General features: G+C 42.2%; 2 protein-coding genes across 2 annotated transcripts in view; one reads left to right on the top strand and one right to left on the bottom strand.

Moving 5' to 3' along the window:
- The window catches only part of CATSPERE (catsper channel auxiliary subunit epsilon), a 58,656-nt gene extending 51,459 nt beyond the window's left edge, over positions 1–7,197 (bottom strand). The window contains exons 1-5 of the mRNA XM_036016179.1: positions 7,076–7,197; positions 3,000–3,048; positions 2,365–2,438; positions 1,953–2,022; positions 244–309 (exon numbers count right to left, since the gene is read on the bottom strand). Of these exons, the coding sequence (XP_035872072.1) occupies positions 244–309; positions 1,953–2,022; positions 2,365–2,438; positions 3,000–3,048; positions 7,076–7,140 (324 nt within the window). The 5' untranslated portion in view covers positions 7,141–7,197. The remainder of the gene's footprint in view (positions 1–243; positions 310–1,952; positions 2,023–2,364; positions 2,439–2,999; positions 3,049–7,075) is intronic.
- Positions 7,198–9,290: 2,093 nt separating this feature from the next.
- ADSS2 (adenylosuccinate synthase 2) overlaps positions 9,291–27,616 on the top strand; it is a 40,684-nt gene continuing 22,358 nt past the window's right edge. Inside the window, exons 1-4 of the mRNA XM_028531373.2 lie at positions 9,291–9,581; positions 23,359–23,461; positions 24,258–24,326; positions 26,066–26,116. Of these exons, the coding sequence (XP_028387174.1) occupies positions 9,399–9,581; positions 23,359–23,461; positions 24,258–24,326; positions 26,066–26,116 (406 nt within the window). The 5' untranslated portion in view covers positions 9,291–9,398. The remainder of the gene's footprint in view (positions 9,582–23,358; positions 23,462–24,257; positions 24,327–26,065; positions 26,117–27,616) is intronic.

Genomic DNA, 27,616 nt, shown 5'->3' with positions numbered 1-27,616 from the left:
GAGATAATTTACATAAAGCAGAAGCAGTATATGTTCAAATGGAGGTTACTATTGTTATTTTTGTTTGTTATCCAGTATAACTTTGGCAGTATAGTTGAGGATATCTTGATTGGTGAATGAAAGTATATATGGAAACTATAATGTAGATAACCCATTTGTCAATTTTGTTAATTAGAACTTAAAGCTAAATACTCTTTAAAACTTTAATAACCTTTATATTCAATATTACATTACTTACATGACTTTATAGTACCACAGAAAGCAAGTATTAGATTTCTCCACAAATAAATAGCGTTCTTCTTCTACATTCTAAAAGAAAATGCAAAATAAACTATGATACATGAAGTTAACTTTAAACCAAATACAAATTTAGATACAGGCATCAAAGTCACAGAGGAACTCAGTTAATTATCTAAGATTACAGGAAGTATAATGAATAAATTTCAGAATAGAACTAATAAATATTCATATAATACTAGTTCAATTCTTCAGTTACTCCCTGTAATTAAGAATTTACTCTCATGGATGACAAATTTAGATGGCTTATTGTTTCTATTAAATTTCACTTTGTGAAATAATGAGAAATATATACTCTTTGTCCCTGGTTCCCGAGTCTTTGACTGTGACTCCTGACACAGAGCTACTAAAAGTCCTGTAATTTTCTGAGTGTTCAGAGTGTCTGATACAGAGCCCCTGCCATTTTCCTCACTGAAACACAGGTCATTTAATTTTCTTGTTTAGTGGTTTTCAACCACAGGTGACTTGCCTCTCCAGGGGTCACTTGGCGATGCCCCGAGGTATTTTCGTGTTTCAAAAGTCATATGTCCTTCCTGAAAGGTTGTAAGATCTGATGACACTATACCCAAATGACAAAGATAGTCCTCTACATGCGTGTATTTGTGTGTGTGTATCTTCTTATATCACATAGTTTGTAATGTTTACGTGGGCTTCCAACATGCGACAAAGGGGAAAGAAATCCTTCACTTCCTCTGAAATTGTGTTCACGAAGCTTAAAAAGTCAAATTCAAATAGGTGTCAGTCTATAGGGGTTAAACCATGAATGAATACTCATCTGGCCTCTCCCACATCACTCCATCTACTGTTTCCTGAAGATAAAGATTGTTAATGAAAAAGAAGGCACTAGCCCCAAAGTACAGGCAGGGGTGGCCACACGGGGTTTCTGTGGCAGCGGCTTTACACACTTGTGTGGTAACCTCTGCTGTGGGGTGTGGGGCCCGTGCTTTTTACTAGTTCATAAAGTGTCAGTGTTTTAAAATGCTTTACTGTTTTGGTAAACTAGGGAGGACTCAACATCACTTTCATTTATTAGCACTCACATCTGCTTTCTTGAAGAAAACATAGTAGAGTGAAAACACAGACCTTCGGGAAATGGCTCTCAACCCTGGGTGCTGGCACAGGAGAATACCACGTGAGGCCCTTTCAGCTGGGAGCGCTATTACCACTGCAATGGGGACTGGGGCTTCAATGCACTAGTATAAAGACTAAGGCAAAATGCATCATTTAATAACTTCTAATTTGCAGAGATGTATCTAAAAATGAATGACATTGACAGTAATTTTAAAATAGTTCTCATTGCCCTGGCTGGTGTGGCTCAGAGGATTGGGCGCCAGCCTGCGAAACAAAGACGAAAGGGTCGCTGGTTCGATTCCCAGTCAGGGCACAGGCCTGGGTTGCAGACTAGGTCCCCAGTTGGGGGCGTGTGAGAGGCAACCACTCACTGATTGATGTTCCTCTCCCTCTCTGTCTCTAAAAATGAATACATAAAATCTATAAAAAATAAAATAAATCAATCAAAATACTTCTTATTTACAGTTACAACTTACACTATTTAAAACAGGTTGAAAGCACCAGAAAAGGGCAAAATAAAATGTAACATGGATGATTATTCAAGTTTAGCAAGTCTTAATAAGGTCTCATTAAAATCAACTTACTGGGCCTTTCACAATCGGTCTAATAATCTGAATACCGGGAGAAGGACAACGCAGTTCAGTCGTGGGTGAGCTGGCATTTAGAGAGAACAAGAAAGGAGATGTAGGTAAAGATGCATATAAGGCTAATAAAAGATTTCCTGCTACTCTTTAAGCCTAAAAAATGTCAATTGTATGCTAATGAGAAGAATAAAAATAGAGCAATATTTGATTTCTATCCTATTTTCAAAGTGATTTTATTTTTCTTTTCACATCTATGTCATGGGAATACATTTACACTCAACCAAAGCCTGGAGTCTGAATGTCTATACTATGTGAGTGCTTGGTTACATGTAAATACACACATGTAAACCTGCTGACATGCTGAATGCTTGGTTACATGTAAACATGATGACATTCATGACAAAAATGTTACCTTTTATTTTTCACAGAACAGGTTTCTGGCACACTCCACTCAGAAAACAATGTTCCTTCATACTCTAACTTAATCTAAAAAGTAAGATAAAACAGTTCAAACAAAAAATTTACTCCCAAATTTTCTTCTCATTTTTCAGAGGTAGGGTTCAGTTTTCCAGGTCCTTATTATTTAAAGAAAGACTAATTAAAATTTGATTTCTTTGAAATTATACACAGTAATATGACAAAGGAAAAGTAACTTTTCTGAAACACTTGTAGCCTCTCCTCCAAATTATATGATTTTTATTTTATTTTATTTTATTTCAAAAATAATATATTAAGTATCTAGGAGGTGACTGGTACTCTAGTAGGTTCTGAGGATTAAAAAAAAGAAAAATGAGACATAGTCATCTTGTCTGTATCATGACAAAAGTTTTTGAACATTAAATAATAAAGCAACACTACTTATTTTTGCTACTTACATATTGAAGGACTATTATTGCAGAGGGGAATCTCTATTAGGAAGATGTATGAAATGGAGGATATCAACTAAAGATAAAAGAATGACACTGTGCTATACAAGTGAGTATAATTAACTGTGCTGTAAGGTAAAAAAATAATACTTAAACATAGTTTAAAAAATTAAACACTTACAGTGCTTCTGGTACTGAAAATGCGGTAGTCTGGGCTTTTAGTGTAGTATCTGTGGAAGAAAAGGTCAGATGTGACCATGAGCCCTCTGTGTTTGGTCAGAGCGTGCTCCGGCTGCCAAGGGCTTTACATTTCTGCCCAAAGATCTTCCTGCAAGGCACAGTCAGGGCTGGAACTGAGGATTATCGGTGAACCCTACCCACCACTCAAGGGGCATCAGGGCTGGCTCAGTATCCAAAGACACTACAATGAGAAGTACAGATTTCCCTTGACTAAGGATGGGCTTACCTCTCAACAAACCCACTGTAAGGTAAAAATACTGTAATTTGAAAATGCATTAAATACACCTGACCTTCTGAAGATCATTGCTCAGCCTAACTGACCTTAAATGTGCTCAGCACACTGACAGTAGCTGACGGTTGTGGAAAATCATCTAACATAAAGCCTATTTTATAGTAAAGCATTGAATATTTCATGTAGTGTGCCATGCATATTGCTTTAACACCCCCATGAAGTCAAAAAATCATAAGCGGAATCATTGTATGTCGCGGACTGCATGTAAATACTTTTATATCTTGTTTTTGTTTTAGGATGAAAACTGTTGAAGAATATTGGCTGTATTGCCTTTCTTTACAAATAGAATTAAAATAAAATGAATAAAGATGAAAAATCCATAAAGCAGCATTGCTTGTTTGAAACACTGAAGTAGGGGACTTCCAGCAAGATGGAGGCACAGGTGGACCCACCGTACCTCCACGCACAAACAAGATTAGAACATCAACAATTTAGAGGAAGAATAACACCCAGAACTGACCGAGAATTTATCTGAATGGAAGTCGGACAGGCAAGAAGTTGAAGTAGACCTGTTTATCCAGACCGGTAGGAGGGGCAGAGGCAAGCAGCCGGGTGCGGGTTGCAGCATGGGGCACGGTGCGCGGTGCATGGAGGGCACAGAGCAGTGGGCACATAAGGCAACCGGGAGCTCGTGAGGCATCTGGGGTGCGCAGGATCGCAGTGGGTCAACCCTCAGTACTTGAGCAGCAGCTGGTGGACCCAGTGAGGTGTTGATTGTGGACCAGGGCAGAGCGCTTAGCCCAGGATCCCAGGGAAGGAACTGTGGTCTCAGGAGAGCGGAGCTACCGCCATAGTTCCCATCCCTGCCCCCACATAGAACGTCACAATCTAGCGACTGGGGTGCCCAGCTCTGGTGAATACCTAAGGCTCCGCCCCTCACTGTAACAGGAGCGACCAGACTAAAAAAAAAAAAAAAAAAAAAAAAAAAAAGAGAGAGAGAGAGAGAGATGTTTCAAACAGGAAAACAGATCAATGCCCCAGGGCTCATCCTTTTGAGCGACTAAGAGATAGCCAATCTATCAGATGCACAGTTCAAAACACTGGTGATCAGGAAGCTCACAGAATAGGTTGATTTTGGGCGCAAATTACATGAAAAAAATGCAGGTTACCATAAAAGAGATGAAGGAAGATACATGGAGAACCAATAGTGATGGGGAGGAAACTGGGACTCAAAACAATAGAGTGGACCAGAAGGAAGAAAAAAACTACCAAACAGGAAAGAATGGAAAAATAAGAATTCAAAAACAATGAGGAGAAGCTTAGGAACCTCCAGGACATCTTTAAACGTTCCAACATCCGAATTATAGGGGTACCAGAAGGGGAAGAGGAAAAGCAACAGATTGAACATGTATTTGAACAAATAATAAAGGAGAACTTCCCATTCTGGCAAAGGAAATAGACTTCCAGGAAATCCAGGAAGCTCAGAGAACCCCAAAGAAGTTGGACCCAAGAAGAAACACACCAAGGCACATCATAACTCCATTAGCCAAGGTAAAAATGAAGGAGAGAGTCCTAGAAGCAGCAAGAGATAAGGGGACAGTAACCTACAAAGGAGTTCCTATCAGACTGTCAGCGGATTTCTCAAAAGAGAACTTACAGGCAAGAAGGGGCTGGAAAGAAGTATTCCAAGTCATGAAAGACAAGGACCTATATCCCAGATTACTCTATCCAGCAAAGCTTTCATTTAGAATGGAAGGGCAGATAAAGTGCTTCTCAGATAAGGTCAAGTTAAAGGGGTTCATCATCACCAAGTCCTTATTTTATGAAATGTTAAAGGGACTTATCTAAGAAAAGAAGATAAAGAAAAAACATGTATAGTAAAATGACAGCAAACTCACAATTATTAACAACCACACTTAAAACAAAAAGAAACTAAGCAAACAACTAGAACAGGAACAGAACCACAGAAATGGAGATCACATGGAGGGTTAGCAACAGGGGAGTGGGAGGAGGAGAGAGGGGGAAAAGGTACAGAGATAAGTAGCATAAATGGTAGGTTGAAAATAGGTAGGGAGAGGGTAAGAATAGTATGGGAAATGTAGAAGCCAAAGAACTTGTAAGTATGACACATGGACATGACTAAAGGGGGGGATGTAGGTGGGAGAGGGTGTACAGGGTAGAGGGGAGTGAAGGGGGGAATGGGACAACTGTAATAGCATAATCAATAAAATATATTAAAAAAAGAAACACTGAAGTAAAGAGCAAATTTCTGTGAGTCCTTGTTCATGATCAATTTCCTCTATTATTCAGGGCATTTTAATTTCCCACTGTGTGATCCATCTAAAGCAGCATTGTCCACTCTAAATATAACACAACCCACTTGCAAAAGCAAGAAGAAACTGGTGAAATGGACTGTAATCATATATGTTGTTGGTGTATGCTTTCTCCCACAATGGCAAAGTTGTGGAATTAAGACAGATTGTATAGCCTGAAACACCGAAGTTACCATAGTCTGATGACCTCTGGTGTACACACAGTTTCTCAACTCCCTGAGTCCACAGGCCATCCTTAACAATATTAGCTACCAGGATTTATTTGACCCAGTGTTTGCCATGCAACACTGGGAGCACATTGGATTCCAGCCTCACAACCATCCTGTGAGAGAGGTTTTCTCATCTTCTTTTTTTAAAAAAATATTATATTTATTTATTTTTAGACAGAGGGGAAGGGAAGGAGAAAGCAAGGGAGAGAAACATCAATGTGTGGTTGCCTCTCACACGCCCCCCCACCAGGGACCTGGTCTGCAACCCCGGCATGTGCTGTGACTAGGAATCGAACCAGTGACCCTTTGGTTAGCAGGCCCGTGCTCAATCTGAGCCACACCAGCCAGGGCTCATCTTCTTATAGAGAAGAAAATGAAGGCTTACAAAGTTCTATTAGAATGCCACATTTTTGCTTTCTCACTACTTCACTCACCTTTCCAATGGCGTCTCACTATTTGAGCCCTGTGTGTGCCTAGTGAGGTGACCTGGATCCCTTGCCTCCAAAGCCTCTTGTGGTTGAATTCATTGTTGGTATTCTTACATTTTGATGCTGGAGGGCAAAAATTACTGTTACAGCAAAACCTCCGGTAAAGAGAATATTTGCAGAGTGGGCTTTTTCTGGTTAACCATCCGTATTTTAACCTGTGTCGAAAATCTTTCTAAAATATTTTGATCCGCTTTCCAATCCAGCAGTTACCTGACACTGAACAAAAATCTCTCAGACCTTCACGTTTTCATTCCTCAAATCAACTCACTTTGTACGGGAATCACATCTCCTTCCATTGTATAACGCACTTTCTCATAAATCATGTAACCACCAACGACCTAGCTATCCTCACGAAGGGCTCCCCCCTCCCCGCCAATGTCTGGTGGCAGTTTGGGCTTCTCATCTGCCCCGCTCCTCTCTGGCAAAAAACGGAGTGCAGTAGGAGGAACCGGCTTTAAGGATTCACAGGAGCTCAGCTGTCAGAGAACAGCGCTGCGAAGTGACCGCGATCCTGCAGCAGCCAAGCCCTGCCTGCTCCCTCCTTTTCCTCTCTTCATTCATTGAAAACTTTCAGAAGGGGTCGGCGGGGCGCTGGGACTTGCGTTCAGGGAACTGCAGGGATAGAGAGGGTGGTCTGAGCGGGTGGTGTTCTAGGGACATCGAGGCGCTGGGTGGGGACCCCTGCTCCGCCCCAGGGACGGCCCAGCCCGGTGCACTGCCCCTCCTCTCCCATCCATGACTGGTGGCGTCTCTACCTCCACAGCGCTGAGCCGCAGCAGCTCAGCCAAAATAACAGCACCGCCACTCTCTGGGCTGCCATGGCGGCGTCGAGACCCTCCGCTCAACGGCCCAGGCCTCGCTGGTGCCGGCCTCGCGTTCCCCCAGGGGGCGCCTGTGAACCCCAACGGCGGGAGGCTCTGCGGGGCACCTCGTTGCGGGGCTCGGTGGGACTAGTTCACCAGATTCCAGCAAGTGCGAGTGCGCCTCCCTGTCAATTCCTGGGGGCCTGGAAGTAGGATGTTGGAGTGGAAAATGAAAATCAGATTTTAAGTAAGGCAGAACCATGCTTGTTTTTGAAGTGAACTAGCAAAACCACTTATGATAATACTAGTTGACTTAATGAAGATAAAACTTTTCGGTTAGTTTATCTTGTAGCCCAAATCTTCCTTGTGACTGTATGTAACCACTGCAAAGCAAATAACCTATGTGCTGGTGATATACAGGCCTCAGGTGCTCCAGAAACGACTTCTAAATTGAACAGAAATGACAGTAACAGGTGCTTATTGAGCACCTACTATATGCCCAACACTATCTGCTGCACTTGGGTACAAAGAAGTAGCACAGCATTCTGGTTTACAAAGGGGTTTGTGATCTTGTGGTAAAGCCAAGATAAACACCAAAGTTATCAGTATTACAATTTATGTGTTTACTTGTTCGTAGACTAAATAATCTGAGTCCTGAAGGACTGCATCTTTATTCCTCCTTACGTCATCAGTGCCCAGCACAATCTCAGTTTATAGTAGGTTCTCAGTGTTTTCTGACTTTATGAATCATTGAATAAAAATAATGAAATGCTCTTGGGGACCAATTGAGAACATGATTATATTTATATGATTTGGGAGACACTATGTTTTATTTATCTTTTATTTTTAAAAAGATTCTTATTTATTTATTTATTTTTAGAGAGGGGGAAAGGAAGGAGAAAGAGAGGAAGAGAAACATCAATGTGTGGTTGCCTCTTGTGCACCCCTACTAAGGACCTGGCCCACAATCCAGGCATGTGCCTTAGACTGGGAATCGAACCTGTGGCCCTTTGATTTCCATTCCTGTGCCCAATCCACTGAGCCACACCAACCAGGGCTACTTTTATTTTTTTAAGTATGTAATTATTATTATTATTATTGTTGTTGTTGTTGGCATTTGGGATACACTATATTTAATGCTATTCTATGCCCACTTTTTCCCCCAAAGCAACTTTATATCAGAATTACATGCCCTAGTTCTTTTGTGTTGCAGCTGGAAGAACATTAGGTCAGCAGTAGACATACTCCAGGATCCAGCTGCACGTGAAGCACTAACAGGAATGGAATACACATCCAGAAAAAGGCTGAGCTGTTGTTTCAGACTGCCTAGATAGCAATTCAACCCTTACTAGAACAAGTTAGCTTTCAAATCCTGTAAAATAAGGAAAAGATAGTATTACCTACCTCATGTGCTTGCGGAAATTAGAAGAGCTAAGTGCATCATCGTGTCTGACAGCAGTAAATACACTCCACCCCGAGCCTCTGTTAGTGAAGTCTAAAATGGGAAGGGTTACAACTCTACTTGATCTCCAGACTTTCAGATCTTATAACCTCTACCTTATCGCCTTACTTTTGGGTTGACCCTTTTCCTTTCCTGTCTGCATCTCTGTTCTTACTGTAGTTCTTTCCTTTCCAATTCGAAACCTGTGTGTTCCGATTCCACCCCATTTGTATTATGAAATTCTACCCCTATATTTTGTATACACTCTCATCCCTTTGTAAAAACAAATCATTAAGGAATAATTTGCAAATGAACGGTTTCAGAGACAGCAACTTGCTTGTAGCAGACGCTAGGGCCACAGAATAGGTCGCTTAAGTCTAGAGCGTTGCATGCCGGGAGTTGTAGTCCAAAACCCCAACGCTCATCTCCGCGCCTCTCCAGTTTGAAAAGGGGAGAAGTCTGAGAGGCAGCGCGCTCAAAGCCCAGCCTGTGGCCCTTCTGCTCTTCCGGTTTGTTCTGGAGTGGCGCGCCAGGTGGTGGGAGGCACGTGGCCACGGTCCCGGTTGGCGGCGGTTGCCGCCACCAGGGACTCTGCCTCGGGGCGGTGCCGTGGCAGCAGGCCGGTGCGGGGCAGTCTTGGTTTCCCCGCCCCCGAGCGGGGCGGGGTCTGCCCGGAGGGCGGTGGCCCGGAGGGGCGGGGCAGGAGGGGCGGGGAGGGGGCGGGGCCGGCGCCGGCTCCTTCCTCTGCATGTGGCTGGCGGCTGCAGAGCAGTTCCGTTCGCACGCTCCTCACAACCCGCGTCTCCTTCGGGTTCTCCTCGCGTCACTGGAGCCATGGCGTTGGCCGAGACCAAGCCGGCGGCGTCCTCCCTGCCCAACGGCGACTGCGGCCGCCCCAGGGCGCGGCCCGGAGGGAACCGGGTGACGGTGGTGCTCGGGGCGCAGTGGGGCGACGAAGGCAAGGGGAAGGTGGTGGATCTGCTGGCGCAGGACGCCGACATCGTGTGCCGCTGCCAGGTGAGGCGACGGGGCGCCGACGGGAAGCGGGCCCAGAACCTGGATCCTCTGTCCAAAACAGAGTGTCACCTTGAGCTTCCCTCCTCCTGCTGGGAGCCGCGGCGATGGGGAGAAATGGCGGGAGGTCGGGGACCCCGACCCAGGGTCTCAGCGTGCGCGGGTGGGGTGGCCCCGGAGGAAGATGCGGCTGACCGAGAGCCTTTGAGAGATGCGGGGTGCCCGGGAGGAGCAGTTTTTGGTCTGGGGACTGCGGCTCAGCCCCAGCCCTGGGGCCGGCGCGGGGGATGGACACGGTCGGAGTTGGAGGAGCGACTGCCAAGGCCTGCTCCTGGCTGCGGGCGGAGACCGAGCGGGCGTCACCCCCTCCCCATCCCTCGCCGGCGGGATCGAGCGGGAGCGGTGGTTCCGAGGCGCCCTGCCATCCAGGCTCGCCGTCTCCCCCACCTGCAGGCCCGGAGGTGGCCGATCTTAGCTTCCTCGTGCCCAGTTTGTACACTCGAGAACCCAGCCCTGGGCTGGGGCTGTCTAATGGCCCCGTTGTTTTACTCCATATCCTGTGTGTGAACACTGAGGGGAGATTATTTTTACTTGTCGGTCCCAGGGGACGGAATCCCGGTTCTTTACCAGGGAGGCAAAGAAATACTGCACGATGTCAGATCTGTTATTTAGAAATGTTTGCATTGCTAGGCTCGCACGGAAAGTGAACTTTCGGGAAATAGAATGGTAATGTACTTCCTACCGAGAGACACGTGGTTTCAGCGTAAGCTTTCTTCCTATTTGTCCTTGGCTTTGGTGCAGCCTAGAGGCCCGGCCTTTGTACAGTTTCTTGGGTAACTGTTACCAATTTCAGAAGGAGAAGTAGTGGAGCAATAACCAGTAATTGTAAGGTAACATTTGAAGTTAGCTGCTGTCTGTTTAGTTTGCAAACATTTCTTCAGGAACAAAGATAACACAGTAGGAGGATGCTGTGCCGTGTGTGTTCAAACAAGTTGGGAGGCCCGCTTGGTGGGAAGCTTTCTACCTAAAATTGAATAAATACCATTCGAGCATGCAGAAACGAGGTAGTAAGAAGCTAAATACAAATATTCGGACTTGCCTTCTTGTTTCTTTTCTGCATCCAGAAATCCACCCTCCGGGTTCCTCAGCTAAGATAGCAGTTGCCCAAAATGGCTCTTGGTGTTCCTCCCAGCACCTCTGCCTCCACTGCAGTCTTCTGTCCCTCCACCCCTGCAGCAACTCGCCTCCCTTCCTTAATAACCCTCCCAAAGGTGTTGGCATTGAACTGTGGCCCCTCTCTGCTTGAGAGCAGCTCCAGGAGCCGGCCTTCACCTTCCTATTGCCTTCACACTAGGTCAGGCTGTGCTGTGGGGGAAGAAGTCTGTGGATGCCTAACTCTTGCTGGGTGGAAGGGGAGAGAGCTGGAGGGCCTGTCTCCTTCCCGCTCACTCCTGACCCTCTTCCTTTTATGTGGAAACAATAGAACTCAGGTTGAGCTACACTGGTTCGTAAGAAGGTTTTGGGAATGGTATCATTATAACATTTATTACTATCCCTTTGAAAAATAGTGGAATTAGTAGGTTGGAGATACTGCTATGTTGCTGTGAAAGTAGTCTTGAAGGAGGTCATGGACCAATCTACTCTGATGCCCTTGGGAAGTCTAGAGAGAAGTCATTGAGAAGGAGCCAAGTTGGGCTCTAAAATGTGAGCTGAAGATAGAGGAGAAACCTATGAACAGACTTGTTAGGCAGGCTTTCCTCCCTTGTAAACTTTGGACTTAATACCTTCCTTCTATGATTCTAAAATCTTTATTTTTCTTCAGTGCCTATAAAAGAGCTCATATTTTGAGCTTAAATTGCCCCGTTTGATGATTCAAGTTTTGTGTATCATTGAAAATATGTACTATTTTAGAATTTAGTATTTCTGTCATATTCGTCCCATGGACTCAAATTTTATGTGGATTTTTTTCTCTAGAAGTGGTATGTATATCATGTTTCAACACTGTCGGAAGGTGCCCTCTTGGAGCATGTAGTCAAGGGGACCGCCACTGTGGAAATAGGTATGGCCAGGGTGGGGATGGAGAAGGCCGACCGGACTGGTTTTTCAAAAGGTTAAAGTAAGAGAATAGGAAGGCCTCTTTCTGGTGGCACAAAAGTAGGTTTGTCAGGAAGCCTCTTACTGCTTTCCTCCCTAAGTCCTCTCAAAGTAAACTATCATACTTCATTTCCTTCCTTTTGTTGAGTAGAAATTACAGAGGTTTGTAACTATTGCAGTTTACACCAGGCCTTAAGCAAGGGCTTGTTTATTGTTCTTGGAGAAAGCAAGCCTGGTGGTCTTGGTTACAATACGGACATGGAGTTGCCTGTGATCAGGAATGGCTAGAACAGTGTTCCCCTTCTTTGCATTCCACCCTCTTCCCAACCCCCAGGGTTTTAAAGTTGATATAAAGAGAAAACATTAAGTAAATTTAATTATAAAGGGAAAGTGTATCCTGTCACTTGGTATATATAAAAGCTTGCCATAAAAGTAAACTCAATGGAAAAAATGTTAATTTGTAGCTAGAGGCTAGGATCTGCAGAAGGTGCTGAAACCAGCTATTAATAGGTGATAAAGAATTGTAAAAGACACACCAGCTGCAAACAGACTTTCTCCTGGAACTAACTGGAAATATTAAAAAAGAGAGTTATTTAATCCTTTGATGTTATACAGTTAAAATGATTATTTCCCAAATCACTTACCATTATTTGGGAGATGGTAAAGAATTCGAATTTAAAGTAAACCATTCTTCCGGGTTTGTAATAATTGCTAATTCTGTGTCTGCTGACTGTCAGGGTTGCTTTTTATACACATAGTTTATAGTATTCCCCAACTACATGCATGTATACTAGTTTTTTTTAAAAGACTTGGTTAAAACTTGCTTTCTTGGATTGCTGTGCTTTCCCTACTAGTAATGAGTTTTCTCAAGGAGAGGATTTGTTTCTTTTTTGTTTTCTTCCATAGCACCTAGTACTATGTGAGGCAGAGAGGAAGTAAATACTCAACATTTATTGGGTGATTGCATCACCCCAGGAGATTTCTTTGAAATCACTAGTTTAACTCTGTCTTGTAAATTAGTTTAACACCACCTGGACAATTTCATTGATTGTTAGAATGAGTTTAAGGTGGAGTCCCCCACATTTTGGATTAATTTATTATTTGCACTAATATTTTTTTTACACTGTACCATGATGTTCAAAGGCTGGAATAGTTATATTAAAGTCTTATTTCTTGCATCTATGAGGAAATAGATAACTGATCACTTGTTTTTGTGGTCTATTTCCTCAGTATGTATCAGTTGACTACCATACAATTACAGTAAATAGTTTTTCTCTGCTGAACACAGACAGTAGATCTTCAAGTCTGGTCAATATGCATGTCCCAAGGTGTCCGCTATTGAAGCCTACTGTAATATACCTTCATCTGTACTTTTAAGGCATAACATTTTAAATTATATGGATCATCTCAGTGGTATCTGACCAATATTATTTGTTTTTTAAATGTTGGTGGGAATGAGTGGGTTACTTGGATAGTTGCAAGTATCTATAGGAAAACTATTATCTAGAGTGAACTGGTAAACTTAATAGCTTGCTGAATGTAACTGGATACAAATGTAGTTGTATTACTCTTTGGGGACTATGTCAGATTTTGACACCAAATATTAGTGTGGGTGAGCTGCGTACTAATAAGTGAAGATTGGTGGTTGTTAGAATGCTTTTACCAGTGGGAAATCCACTATTGCCTAGTGAAGGCAATGGAAAAGAACACTGAGTAAATAGAGGGCGCTACCCATGGCTTCTCGGGCTCCAAGATGGGCTGCTTCCTTACACTGAATGAACTTTTAATCATATTTAATTCAGTGTAATATAATTCCTGCTTAAAAAACAGGAGCTCTCATGAAATTTTTAATAACAGGGTTTTGGTCTATATCAGACATTTTATTTGTGAGAAAAAAACCTCTTTTGACTTGACATCTGCCATTCAATTTCAGTGCATTGTAAAGAAAACATTCATAAAGGTAATGATTAGGTGAGCTTTTATGAAGCATTTACATAGAGTTGCTTGGCGCCTTTGGTTTATATATTTTTTTGCTTGCATGTTTGATCCTCCCACCCGTGACCCTGGTCATCTCTGATTCTTGTTCAGTGGGTGTTAATTGATAAAAAAAAAATTTGGAACCTAGAGTCTAAAGCTACTTAAATAGGAACGTAAGATCCTCCAAGGCAATGGCCCTTCCCACTTCCACTGTGAGTTGTTTCATGATGGTAATTCAAGGTATAAAACATGGGCACCTTTCATCACTTGTGTGGCACTCATCTGTGTATGGAACTGTAAGGGGAAGGGGGCTGCCTTAAGCCTTTAAAAGATAACTGAGCAATACACTTGAAGGTCTCTGCTAAAAAAGCAATTCAGATACCCTGTATATGTTTTCCTATCTGGTGTGTCTGGTTACTGTTGAGTAGTTTAATTTGATCAACTTGCTGGTAGTAACTTAATCTGCTCTGCTTTAAAATAATAAGCTAATTGCAATTATCTGAGTGCCCCCCCCCCCACACACAAAAGAGAAGCCATCCTTGCTTATAATTACGTTATTGCCATGGACTGACAAGTGTTTTAGTTTTTGGCAACAGTGAAATGTTGCGTCTGGACAGAAAGACACAGTCTTAGAGTTTCTACCAAGAAAGCAGCCCAGGTAATGAGCATTGACTCAAAAGGTTGTTAGGTTCCTAAGAAGCTGGAAGAGTCTAGATAAGAAATAGGAGCCTTTTTTGTTGCTGCTGGGATAGGTCACAGGCATTGGGTATGAGGCATTGCTGCTCTCTGCTATAATCCACAGATTAGAGCAAGAACGGACTTTTTTCCTGTGGCAAATATTGAATATATTTTTATTGCCCTATTGGAATATATATGTGTGTGTGTATGTGTATATATATATTTCAATTTTATTTTGTATTGGTTTCAGGGATACAGTTTAGTGGCCAGACAACTGTACACTTTAGATAGCGTCCCGCTGATATTTCTGGTACCCCAGATGGCACGTACGTAGTTAGTGCAATATTATTGACTATATTTCCTATAGTTTACTTACTTCCCCATGACTATTTTGTAAGTAACGATTTGTGCTTCTTAATCTCTTCCCCCAGCCCCCCCGTCCCCCTCCCCTCTGGCAACCACCTATTTGCTCCCTGTGCCTGTGAATTTGTTTCAGTTTTTTGTTTGTTCATTTATGTTGTTTAGATTCCACATCTAAGTGAAATCATATGGTGTTTGTCTTTCTCTGACTTATTTCACCGAGCATAATGCCTTCTAGGTCCATCCATTCTGTTACAAATGGTGAGATTTCATTCTTTTTTTATGGCCGGGTAATAACCCATTTTACATATATACCACGGCTTCTTTATTTACTTGTCTGTTGATGGGCACGTGGGTTGCTTCCGTAGCTTGGCTGCTGTAGATGGTGCTGCAGTGGACATAGGGCTGCGTGTATTCTTTTGAATTAGTGTTTTGGGTTTCTTCAGATACATTCCCAGAAGTGGAATTGCTGGGTCGTAAGACAGGTTTCTTTTGGATTTTTTGAGGAAACACCATACTGTTTTTTTAAAGTTATATTCTATTGATTATGCTATTACAGTTGTCCTGATTTTCCCCCTTTGGTCCCCCTACCCCCACTCCCTCAGGCAATCTCCCACCATTGTTCCCGTCCATGGGTTAAGTGTATCAGTTCTTTGGCTGCTCTATTTCCTACACTGTGTACTGTACATCTCCATGACTGTTCTGTAATTTCCTATTTGTACTTAATCCCCTCACCTCTCCACCCATTCCCCCACAACCCCTTCCCATCTGGCAACCATCAAAATGCTCTCCTTTGTCTCTGTTTTTCTTGTTTGTTTAGTTTGTTTTTTATATTCAATTGTTGGTATGTATTGTTTTGCCATTTTGTTGTTCATAGTTTTTTATCTTTTTCTTAAATAAGTCCCTTTGACATTTCATATAATAATGGTTTGGTGGTGAGGAACTCCTTTAGTTTTTTTTTCTTGTCTGGGAAGCTTTTTATCTGTCCTGCGATTCTAAATGATAGCTTTGCTGGGTAAAGCAACCTTGGCTGTAGGTCCCTGCTTTTCATGACTTTCATTATTTCTTGCTAATCCCCTCTAGCCTGCAGAGTTTCTTTTGAGAAATCAGCTGGTAGTCTTAAGGGAGCTCCTGTGTAGGTAACTAACTTCTTTTCTTTTTTCTGCTTTCAAGAGTCTCTCTTTATGTTTAACCTTTGGCATTTTAATTCTGATGTGTCTTGGAGTGGGCCTCTTTGCATCCATCTTGTTTGGGACTCTCTGTGCTTCCTGGACTTGCATGTCTATTTCCTTCACCAAATTAGGGAAGTTTTCTATCATTATTTTTTTCAAATAGATTTCCAATTTCTTGCCCTTTCTCTTTACCTTCTGATACCCCTATGATATGAATATTGGACCTCTTGAAGTTGTCCCAGAAGCTGCTTACACTGTCCTCATTTTTTTTATTCTTTTTTCTTCTTGTTATTCTGATTAGTTGTTTTTTGCTTCCTTATATTCCAAATCATTGATTTGATTCTCAGCTTCATCCAATCTAACTCCGCTGTTGTTTCCCTGTAAATTGTTCTTTATTTCAGTTGGGATATCCTTTGTTTCTGACTGGATCTTTTTTATTCTGTTGAAATCTTCACTGAGTTCCTTGAGCATCCTTATAACCAGTGTTTTGAACTATGCATCTGTTAAATTGCTTATCTCCATTTTGTTTAGCTCCTTTTCTGGAGTTTTGATCTGTTCTTTCATTTGGGCTGTGTTTCTTTGTCGTCTTGTTTTGGCAGCCTCCCTGTGTTTGTTTCTGTGTTTTAGGTAGAGCTGCTTTGATTCCATGTCTTGGGAGTATGGCCTAATGTAGTAGATGTTCTTTAGGGTCCAGTGGCACAGCCTCCCCTATCATCCAAGCTGGGTACTCAAGGTGTGCCCTTTGTGTGGGCTGAGTACACCCTCCTCTTGTAGCTGAGTCTTGGTTGCTGTTGGCAGATGAATGGGAGATATTTACCCAGGCCAGTCAGTTGCAAGGCCTGGCTGTGACCACTGACCACCAACCTCTGCCCTCCATGGAGGATCAGCTGTGCAGGGGCAGGGTGGTGGTGCTGTGATGTGGTCTGTAGCTGTCCACTGGTGTGCTGGCCCTGGGGTTTCTCAGATGGTGGAGGCCAAGGTCAGCCCCCACCTGTGTTTTGCCCAGGACCACCCTGCCTGAGCTATAAAGCAATGTTTATACTTATATTGCTTTATATAAGAGATGGCTGCTGCTTGTGCTGGGCTTGGAGATTCCCAGGAAAAGCCAAGCTGTGAATCTAGGCTGGCTGCTGCTAGTGCTGGGCCTAGGGCTCACTGAGGTCAGCTGTTGCTTGTTTGAGAGGATTTAGGAAGTTCTGCAGCATGACCCAAGACCAGCCATTCATATGGAAAAGCAGCTTAGGTGGACCTGTAAATTGGTTGGGGCTCGGTCTCTGGGGACCTCCAAGGCAAGTCAAACAGTGTTAGCCAGGTTGATGGAGTCTCCAACATGGCACCGGCTTGCTGGCCTAGTCTGGATGGATGTGGTTTCTTTAGTGCCATAATTGTCAGACTTCCATTCACCTCAGTTTCTGATGGTTCTGAGTGATGGTTGTTCTGTATTTCAGTTGTAATTTTATGTGGTGTGTGAAGAGGTGAGCCTTGTGTGCCTAAGGTGCCTTCTTGACCGGAAGTCCTCCGTACCGTTTTTTACCTCGGCTGTATCAATGTGCATTCCCACCAACAGTGCACAAGGGTTCCCTTTCCTTTACATCCTCACCAACACTTGTTGTTTGTGGATTTAATGATAGCCATTCTGACAGGTGTGAGGTGATGTCTTGTTGTGGTTTCAATTTGCATATCTCTGACAGCTACTGATATTAAGCATCTTTGCATGTCTATTGGGCCTTCTGTGTGTTCTCTTTGGAGAAGTATCTGTTCAGGTCTTCTGCCCATTTTTTAATTGGGTTGTTTGTTTTTTTTCTGGTGTTGAGTTGTATGAGTTCTTTATAAATTTCGGATGTTAACCCCTTCTCAGATGTATCCTTGGAGAATATGCTCTCCCACTGAGTAGGTTGTCTCTTCGTTTTGTTGATGGTTTCCTTTGCTGTGCAAAAACTTTTTGGTGTGATGTAATTCTATTTGTTTATTTTTTCTTTCATTTCCCTTGCCCTAGGAGATACATCAGAAAAATATTGCTAAGAGAAATGTCAGAGATTTTATTGCCTATGTTGTCTTCTAGGCGTTTTATGATTTTGAGTCTTACATTTAAGTCTGTAATCCACTTTGAGTTTATTCTTGTATATGGTGTAAGAGGATGGTCTAATTTAATTTTTTTTGCAAGCATCCATCCAACTTTCCTAGCACCATTTATTGATGTCTCTTTACCACATTGTATGTTCTTGCCTCCTTTGTCAAGTATTCATTGACCATATAGTTGTGGGTTTATTTCCAGGCTTTCTAATCTGTTCCCCTGACCTGTATGCCTATTTTTACGCCAGTGCCATGCTAACACTGACCTCTTGACTGAGGTTTGTTCTGAGCTGCAGGATTATAGCACAGTGTTCATCTGTTCAGAGCGAAAAGGCAAAGAAACGACACATAGACTGTTTCAGAGGCCTGACCATTTCAGAGGCTTGGGACATGCCTCTGGGCTATGCCATGAAATTTTTAGCCCTGGACGCAGGGGCCTCCACTGTGGCTTATAACTCTGTCCCAGCAGGAGCTCACTTTGTCGGGGGAGTGATTTGGGGAAGAGAAGGAGATAATAATAGCAAATTCAGTTAAGGATTAGGAGTCAGCTTTGCAGACTCATGTTATTTGATTGCATCCCAAACTTTTTTTTTTTTTAATTGCCTCTGGACCTTTGGAGCTTCTTAGGTAGACATTTACACACATCAACATTTCCTTGCCCAAACTTTTATTCCACATTTGGGCTTGACAGCCTCTGGTTCTTTGGAGCCATGGGAAAATTTTTTTCAAAAACATGTGTCTTCTGACTTTTGTAAGCTTAAAATCAAATAGGGAAGCAGAAGCATACATGGAAAAACTGGGAACAGTACAAAATAACTAAATACTAGGATAGTATCCCGGTACCCTGCAGTACCGTGAGTTGGAGTTTTGTTCCTGACAGCATAAATACTCAAACATAGAAGTTAATCATTTTTATATTTATCTGTCATCAGTGCAGGATGTGAATTTAGAGAGCCAGCTGTATGCACGCGCTGAGCTGTGCCAGTCACTGGGAGTCTTGGTTTGCCAGCAGTAGAAAGGGCGGGTCTTCAGCAAAACGGGGATTCGTTTGAAGGAGGAGCGGGATGGCCAGGTGTCCTCCAAGGGGCCCAGACAAAGGCAGCTCTGGGGGGTCAGCAGCTGGAATTGGCAGCCTTTCTCTTTAGGATGTTCCCTTAGGTGACAGGCGTCTCAAACTCCTAAGTACATTCTTCTCTACTCAAAGTCCAATGACCCGAGAAAGAGGAGCTAGAGCTGCCCCGTCTGGGGCTGGTTTCCCTGCCGGATCAAGTTACTGTGGCCCGAGGGGGTGATTACTAGGATTTGCCAATGAGAGAGTGGCTGGGGAGAAGAGGGTCTGAATCAAATTGCTATTCTGCAGCCCTTTGTTCGCATAACCATTAACTGAACATACTCTGTTTCTTAAAAGTTGCATAATATATAACATACAGCTTTGATAATTAAAAGTATCTGTTAAATGCCGCATGAGTGACTGGTATCCTAGTGTTTCGGGAATTTAGGAAAGCAGCAGGAGATAGTTACATGGAACTATTAATATGAAGATATGATTAATAACTACATCTGGGGAGATAATTTACCAACTTTGGCTTGGGGAAGTTTTGGAGTGAGAAAGTAGTACATCTCTGTTAAAAATAGAAAAATATTTATCTTCCATCATCTATATAGTACATCTAGTCCCCCAGGGCCGACTAATCATGTTTAATCATTACACATGATTCAATGAGTATGTCCTTGCTACATATTACATAGGCCTCTGCCCACCACATGGAGTTGCCGCGTGAGAAGCAGCTCCACCACCAATGTGCAGCCTGCAGTCCGTTAGAGCGCCTGCCCCTGAAGTTCTTGGGCGGAGTGGGCCGTGGTGCTCACGGAAACTTCTCGCATCTGCTTTCTGCTAAGACACGACATGGCTGTCCCTGGACCAGTGTCATGAGTGTCCTCAGCTCCCAGGGCGGACTTTGTATATTCCACACAATTTATAAATGTTTTAGGTTAGCATCCAAATAGGCATTTCAGATCTGAAGCTTTATCCGTTGCATTTTGTGAAATAGGACACTATACTGAAACTTATTTTCCATACAGATGACCTCGTCAAGAAACTCCTTAGGGCTCACTAGATCCTGCTCAGCTCGCCCAGAGAATCTTCTCTGCACAGCGTGTTTCGTGATTAGAAGCCATCAGAGCCTGCCTTCCTCATAGGGCACTCGTGACCAAACGCCGAGAAGCACTAACATTTTCTCCCCTAGCTCCTCAGTAGGATAATCCAGGGTTATTCTGGATATACCTAACCACATTTTCATATTCTCTTGAACAGAATTTAAATGAGATTTTTACAGCTCTGGCTGGTGTAACTCAGTGGATTGAGTGCAGGCTGCAAACCAAAGGGTAGTTGGTTCAATTCCCAGTCAGGGCACATGCCTGGGTTGCAGGCCAGGTCCCCAGAGGGGGCCATATGGAGAGGCAACCACACATTGACGTTTCTCTCCCTATCTTTTTCCCACCTTTCCCCTCTGTCTAAAAATAAATAAATATAAATTCTTTAAAAAGAAATGGGATTTCAAGCCTTTTGCAGCTGAACTTTTCCAGCCTAAGCCACCACCTCTAAACTTAAAGTATTGAAACAGTTTGTCCCCCCTGAAGTCATCTGGGGGGACACCAGTCACCACCTCTTGTCTCAAACAGACATTTCAGCCATTCATCTCTCCATCATGGTCATTGCCATTGTCACTGCCTGTCTTTGTAAAATATTCTCTGAGAGAGGAGTAGGCTTTTGTTGGACAACAAGAACAATGTTGTGCGCCCCCGAGTTCACAGCTGTTTCACCAAACGACGATGTTAGTATGTCCATAATGATGCTTTTGTGTGAATAAGGGGTTTACTTTTATGGTCTACTCCAAAAATTACAGAGTAGTTTGTTTTTTGTGTTAAGCAAATGATGGATTTTTTTAAAAAAGCTACTTTTGTTAAAATAATAATGTTTTATTGGTTGTTTGTCTCCAAGTTCCTAATACTTCTTAACAATTTAGTAAGCATTTATTAAATTTAGTGACTTATCATAATTTAGTATGAAATAATTGTCATAGCAAATTAGCATTTTCCTAGGATCTACAGAAATTTTTTAAAGATTAAGTTAAGATAAACATGTTCTTTTGGTATGTAATACATGTTCTAGGATTCTTCAATCAGATTGGCATTAAGCTAGCGTGAATATGCTAGTAATAATAATGTACCAGGAAGTGTATTGTAACACATTGTTCAAAATGACAAAAGATTGGAAGCAACCTGAATGCCTTTCTTATGAGCCCCATTTAGTAAATTATGTGTCCATAGAAAAAGGAATACACTGCAGTGCAGCTGTTAAGTAAATGAATGAGATGGTTCTGTTTACAGGAGGCTATGGAGTGAGCTCTAAGATTGTTAAGTGAAAAAGGCAAGCTGCCCAGGTGTATAGAGTTTGCTCACATTTGTATACATGGAAGGAAACAATGTATCAGTATGTGTCTGTCTGTGCACAGTTATCTCTAGGAGGACATAAAACTGGCGGTATCCGGTTGCCCGTAGCAGGGAACTGGAGCAGGTCAGCAGTGAATGTGAGAAAAACTTCACTTTTTACTGTACATCGTCTATGCCTTTGTTTCATACACAGATGTTTCCTATTACAAATAAATAGTAAAAGATATTCCCCTCTGCCCTTGATGGTATCACATGAGGGAGGTATTGCTTAACTCTCCTGCTCCTGTCTTCCTATGTCCTGCCGCCAGCTGTCGTTTTGTGGACTACAGGTCACCATTGTCTGGTCGGGGCTTTTTGAAACATACATGACATACAGTGGCCATCAAACAGGGAATTCTTTGCTTTGTACAGTGCCAAACAGTGTAAATAGGCATTTGCTTTTTTGAAGGACCTGTTTTTCTGGTGTTTTTGTGAATTCACTATTGGCAGTGATTTGGTAAAGTATAAATAACATAACATAACCAGTGTTATGCCATTTGTCAGAATTTCATTTTGACAAACATTGCCTTGTGATCAAGTAAAACTAGTCATTCAAGAGACACTGTTTTGATGGGTATTTTTTTTTAAATGTCCCACGAAGGTGTTGGTAAACTTTTTGTTGCAAATGTATTCCTAGTATGTGATTTACTTTATTTTTTTGTTTATATTGTATAGAAGATTAAACCTATAATTAATTGATTTGTGATTTCTCCCATTCTTTTTAAACTTAGAAATATTATGTGGTCACTTAATATTGTCTGCTTGGTACCTGATTTTTATCATTCAAATTTTGCTTTTACTGTTTAGGCAGGAGCCTCATGGAGTGGAAGTTTCACCAGGGTCAGTGGGATGATTCTCAGCTGTAGAGGTTCTTTGACCTAATATACAGGGAACCGTTTCACGTGGCGTGGGGATTTAGCTCAGTCCCCCCTTGGAAAGGCCAGTGGGGAGCAAGTCAGCCCGCAGGAGCCACGCCCACGGATAGGTTCTCCTGTGGGGAATCAGGCCTGCGTTGTACCTAGGCTGCTATGAGACTCGCTTTTGCTGAAACTCCCTCACCCTGAATTAAGGCAGCAAGTGCTTACTATAACTTCCTAAAATCTGAGCTAAACCTCCCAAATATGGAGTGTGGCCAGTTCAACCACTTTTCTCCTGGGTCTGCAACATCTTTCCCTTGAAGTAATTAACAGCATTCTTTCCTTTGTTATATGTGAAAAGTCATCCCCTGCAGTGAACCTGTGCATGGTAAATGAGGACCATCCTCGATGCAATGTGCCCAGAAAGGCGATAAAAGCCTGTCCAGGCAGGGGCGGGGGCCCTCTCTCTCACTTAGAGAGCGGCCATGCCATCCCTTTTTCTCCACGGCACGTCTGTAGTCCATGGGAATTTGTTCACAGCCGCCACAACACAGGGATCCCGCCAGCCAGGACCCGCATCACCAGTGTATTGCTTTATCCTGAGATGGGTAGATAGATTCAAGAGGTCTGTTAGTGACCAAACTCACAAGACTAATTTATCAGTTAAAAAATTTAGATCTCAAAATAACCAATATTTGAGGGAGTTACTTGGGAGATTTTCCAGTTGATAAGTCCATGTAAGAATACAAACGTCAGGCCACAAAGTTGCTTCACACAGTCTTAGGACAACAGAAATTATAGGAATATTTATATCAAATTAGGGTAATTGGCTAGATTACTCTTTCCTATTTTAGTGATTTTTAGGGCCCGTTGGGAGTATTCACTCAGGTGTTGCCCAGTGAGGAGAGGAGAGGAGAGAGGTCGTAAAGCTTCCGCAGAGTAAATGTTCGCCGCAAGTGCTTGGGTTTCCTTCAGTTGTGTTGACATTTCAGCAGGACATCATTAGTTCACTTTGGAAGGTGCTATGTTACTTGTCAAATTGATGGTTAGATTCGGTTTTCCCATCTTATCTTTCAGGGAGGAAATAATGCTGGCCATACAGTTGTTGTGGATTCTGTGGAATATGATTTTCATCTTTTACCCAGTGGAATAATTAACCCAAATGTTACTGCCTTCATCGGTAAGTATATGAACCCCACAAGAATGAACCCCTTGGGAATTTCTCCCCCCAGTTGATAATAGTGTTTGTTTTTCATTATCAAACTGATTTCATCTCTCACGAACCAAATGATGAATCTTGACCTTCGTACTTCCTGGAATATACCTAACTTTGGCCGTTTCACAACTCTTTTAGATCTTTTAGCACTAGTACTTGTTGGAATGATTGCTTTGCATTTATCTGTGCTCATTGGCACTCTTAATTCTATAAAGAACAATTATATTAGGTCACCAAATCAGCTTTTCAAACATTATGACGCACAGTAAGAAAAGCAAGTTGATGTTTTATAAATTGATTCTGAACCCTTATAACATGACGCAATCTGATATATTCTAGTTTTTCACTTTTAATCACAACCCAGTAAATTGATTTTATTCCCACTAATAGGGTATGATTCCCAATTTGAAAGACTTTGATCTGGAGTCTACTGTGATCTGGTTTAATTTACCTAAAACTACACAATGGTTTCACTTTGTTTCAAAGAAATTTTAAATCATGTTCAGTGTAACTGTAGTGTTTTTATGTTCTGTGTATTATGTTCTATTGGGTATTCACATTATACTACTCTTTAAAACTTGGAATCCTTTCTGAGGTAATGATCAATCAGAATATCCTATAAATCAAAGTCCTCCAGTCTTCTACTGATTTAGATAAAGGGGTATTGCAGACAGATGTCTGTATTTTAATATCATTATGTGTGTCTATGTTACAAGTACAGGTGTTTAAGGCTGGCATTCATTTGTGTGTTTCCCATTAGGAAATGGTGTGGTAATTCATCTACCCGGATTATTCGAGGAAGCAGAAAAAAATGTTAAAAAAGGAAAAGGTATGAAAAATTGAGTCTGCTTTGTCTCGTAACCAGTTATTTTATATTTTGGGTCAAGTTTTATTCAGATCTCATGCCAGCTCCTTAACATTTCCGCCTTACACTTTAAACTTGCAGGTTATTGTAGGACGAGTTCTTAAATGTCTGTTATTGAATGTTATTAATTATAATCAGTATTTAAACAAAAGATAAACATAGTATGGTCATTGCTTACGTCTTGGTTATTTTACACATGGGTCATCTCTAAACTTGAATGAGTTAAAATGACTTACAAAGCTCTAGGAAACGGATGAGTTAGTTCATCTGGTCATTTGTACTCCAGTTAGCATGCCCTCTGCCCAAACCGAACATTGGCTTGGAGTCGGCAGGACGCAGCAGAAGCCGGTCCTTCTTGTTTCCTGAGGACCCGGAGCCTGCGTGGCCGCTCCGGCCCCAAGAGTTAGAAGAAGCCTGTTCAGGCCCCTCCCTCCATGTGAGAGACACGCTTCTTTCAGTGCTGTGTATCCTTCCAGCTCCTTTAGAAAACATCTTGATGTCTTGCCTTTCCTAATCTCATTTGGATTTTTGGAAGTCTGCTACATTCAGTTTGGCTGCCTTGCTGGGATTTGGGGAATTTAGCAATGCAAAGAATACACAGTTGAAGGAAATCATTAGTGTAGTTTCCCCTTAGTTTACCTTGAATTTAAAATACTCAGTGCTATTACATTATTCAAGTTTCTTGTTCAGGTTCAAAGGTAGCAATGTGCCCTCAGGTGTTTCTGACAACCAACAAGAGAGCCCTGTCTCGCCGCCTTCCCCGGTGTCCTCCCCGCCGTCTAACCCAGGCGTTGGTGTCTGCCTTCCCCATCGGCCAGCTGGAGGTTCCCAGCTGCTCTCTGCTTTCCTTCACCCCCTCTGAAAACTTCATCCCGCTTTCTTGTTCTTTCTGGGCTGCTGAGTCATGTTGAATCCACCCGACTGAGTTTCTTTGTGATGTTTTCTTTATAACATTCCCCTAAGCTAACTTCAGAGTACGTACTTACGTGTCAAAACAGCTCTGGAGGGAGAGGCTTACTATTGCTGTTGATCTTTCAGCATATTACCAAGGAGGTCCTCCTCTGTACTCTATGAGGAGTGATTTTAAAGTGAATCTTTGGGCATTATCCAAATTAACAACTAATTTTTAATATCTCATGTTAGTTTTGAAAATGTTTGGAGCTTGGTGGCTTGTCCTTAGAAGGAATACATATAGCCAGTGAAGGTGTACTGTCTCTAAAAAATACGTTTCTTTAGCTTCATTTATCTACTCATCATTCAGCAGTTTGTTTGAACATTTACTGGCTGACTGGCCCAAGCAGTGAAACCTCTTGGCTCTCAGGCATCCCCAGTGTGTGTGTGTGTGTGTGTGTGTGTACACACACACACATAAATACGTACACCTACTCTTCCCTAAACTCCCAACAAATATGTTATTTTCTTACCATTTGCCTTTTGGGTTTCTAGAAGTATCCTTTGTAGATATATATAGTTGGGAGATTTTTAGAGCAAAACATTTAGAAAGAATGTGTGAGTGCGTTTGTATGTATAATGAATGGCTAGTGAGAAAATTCCTGCTAAACTTGTTTCCTATGAAGAAGAAGCTATGAAAATGATTACTTCGGTGAAAAGCACTTTTAAACATTGTATTTCTACAAAAATTAAGGTGAAAGAATTGTTATACCAAATGTTCAATTAAATGTATTTCCCCCCCTTTTCTGTAGGTCTGGAAGGCTGGGAAAAAAGGCTTATCATTTCCGACAGGGCTCATATTGGTAAGCGGACCTGATGCATTTGTTTCTAACTGCCTTTTTACCAGCAGCTTATCGCCAGAAAGCATTCTGTTTCCAGTTTTGTCTTAATTTTAGTGAACACAGTGTAGGGTGGCTTATATGTAATAATTGGGTTCCAAATACATAAAATATCTGTTTGTTTCCTTAGATAAGGTGATCAGGACTAGGTTAAAACCAACCTATTTCTGAAGGGAGAACTAGCTAGTCCCGTGAATGAGGACTAGCTGTTTCGTGGGGATCTCTCATCCCACTAACACATGAGCCGTCCCCAAAGACAGCAGTTTCCCCGCACACTCCCTCACATATGTGAAAGTAGGTCTACCGTCTGGCAGATCTTGAGAGTGAGTCTGTGTCTCAAATATAATAATACTGCTTTTAAAACGATTCAGATGACTAGCCTTTTCCATTATTTAGAGCAAACTGGATTCTAGAATTAATTCAGCCACCACCAATAAACTTGAGGTGTGTTTCCCTGTTACTGTGCTGTCACCGAAGCGACAGAATTGTTTATTAAGAGTGACATGGTTAAGAGACAGTAACCAGGATGGAGGAAGAGCTATGAACCGTGTAAGAAACTTCTCTGTGAGTGATCGGACTCTTGAATTCTACCTAAATATATATTTCTCCTGAGGCCGTAGTTGCTCTAATTTTAACATTGGCCTTCATTGAAGAGGCAGCCCCGTCAAAGTTTTTGTATCAGCCAAGTAAGCAAATTGAAACGCTTTTGGAAGGAAGTTGTAAATCTGTCATTTTCATTGGCTATTTTAAGCTTCTGATTTTAAAAAATACATATACTCTCAGTCTGTTGCCTACATAAAGTATATTTTTGGTCTTTAACTTATGTTAGTAATTTCATTTTAAATTTTTATACATAGTCATTATAGTGCTATAATATAGAAAGCAGTGCAGTGTTATTAATATTTTTACATACTGACAACCTCTTAGGTATATAATGAAAAATGTATTTCTGTTCATTACTTTCATGGTATTTTTATCTGCTTACCTTCACTAATTATTAACCTTACGCATATCCTGTTACCATGAATATTCTGTCCGCGTCTTTAACTCCCGCCCTCCCCCCACCCCCCATGGTTTTTACATGCAGTCTCCGGCATTCATTGTCTCTGTTCTGCACATACAGGAAGGTGCTGTTTAGATGATGAAAGCCACTGCTTGCTTACCTTCAGCACTTGGTCATGGTCCCCTGTCATCTGCTGTGTGAAATTCAGCATCTTAGCCTGACCGCCACAGTTCAGGATTGCGCAGTAGGGTAGCACCTCGTGTACACCCTTTGAGCAGCTGCCAACCTTAACCCGCATGCTCAGACGGCTCCGCTCTGTGCGGACGTGTGAACACACAGTGATGTCAGGCTGGTGGGAAGAGTCAGTGTTCAGAGTGATTCGGGTTCCTGTCTGGACCCTCCACCTTTCTTATTCATTTCAGACATTTTGGGTCTGTCACGTGACAGTTGGCGTCCTTGGG

The sequence above is a fragment of the Phyllostomus discolor genome, chromosome 15 (genome assembly GCF_004126475.2).
Source record: "Phyllostomus discolor isolate MPI-MPIP mPhyDis1 chromosome 15, mPhyDis1.pri.v3, whole genome shotgun sequence".
NCBI classification, from domain to species: Eukaryota; Metazoa; Chordata; class Mammalia; order Chiroptera; family Phyllostomidae; genus Phyllostomus; species Phyllostomus discolor.
The sequence above is the reverse complement of the archived record's forward strand: the minus strand, read 5'-3'. Positions and strand labels throughout refer to the sequence as shown.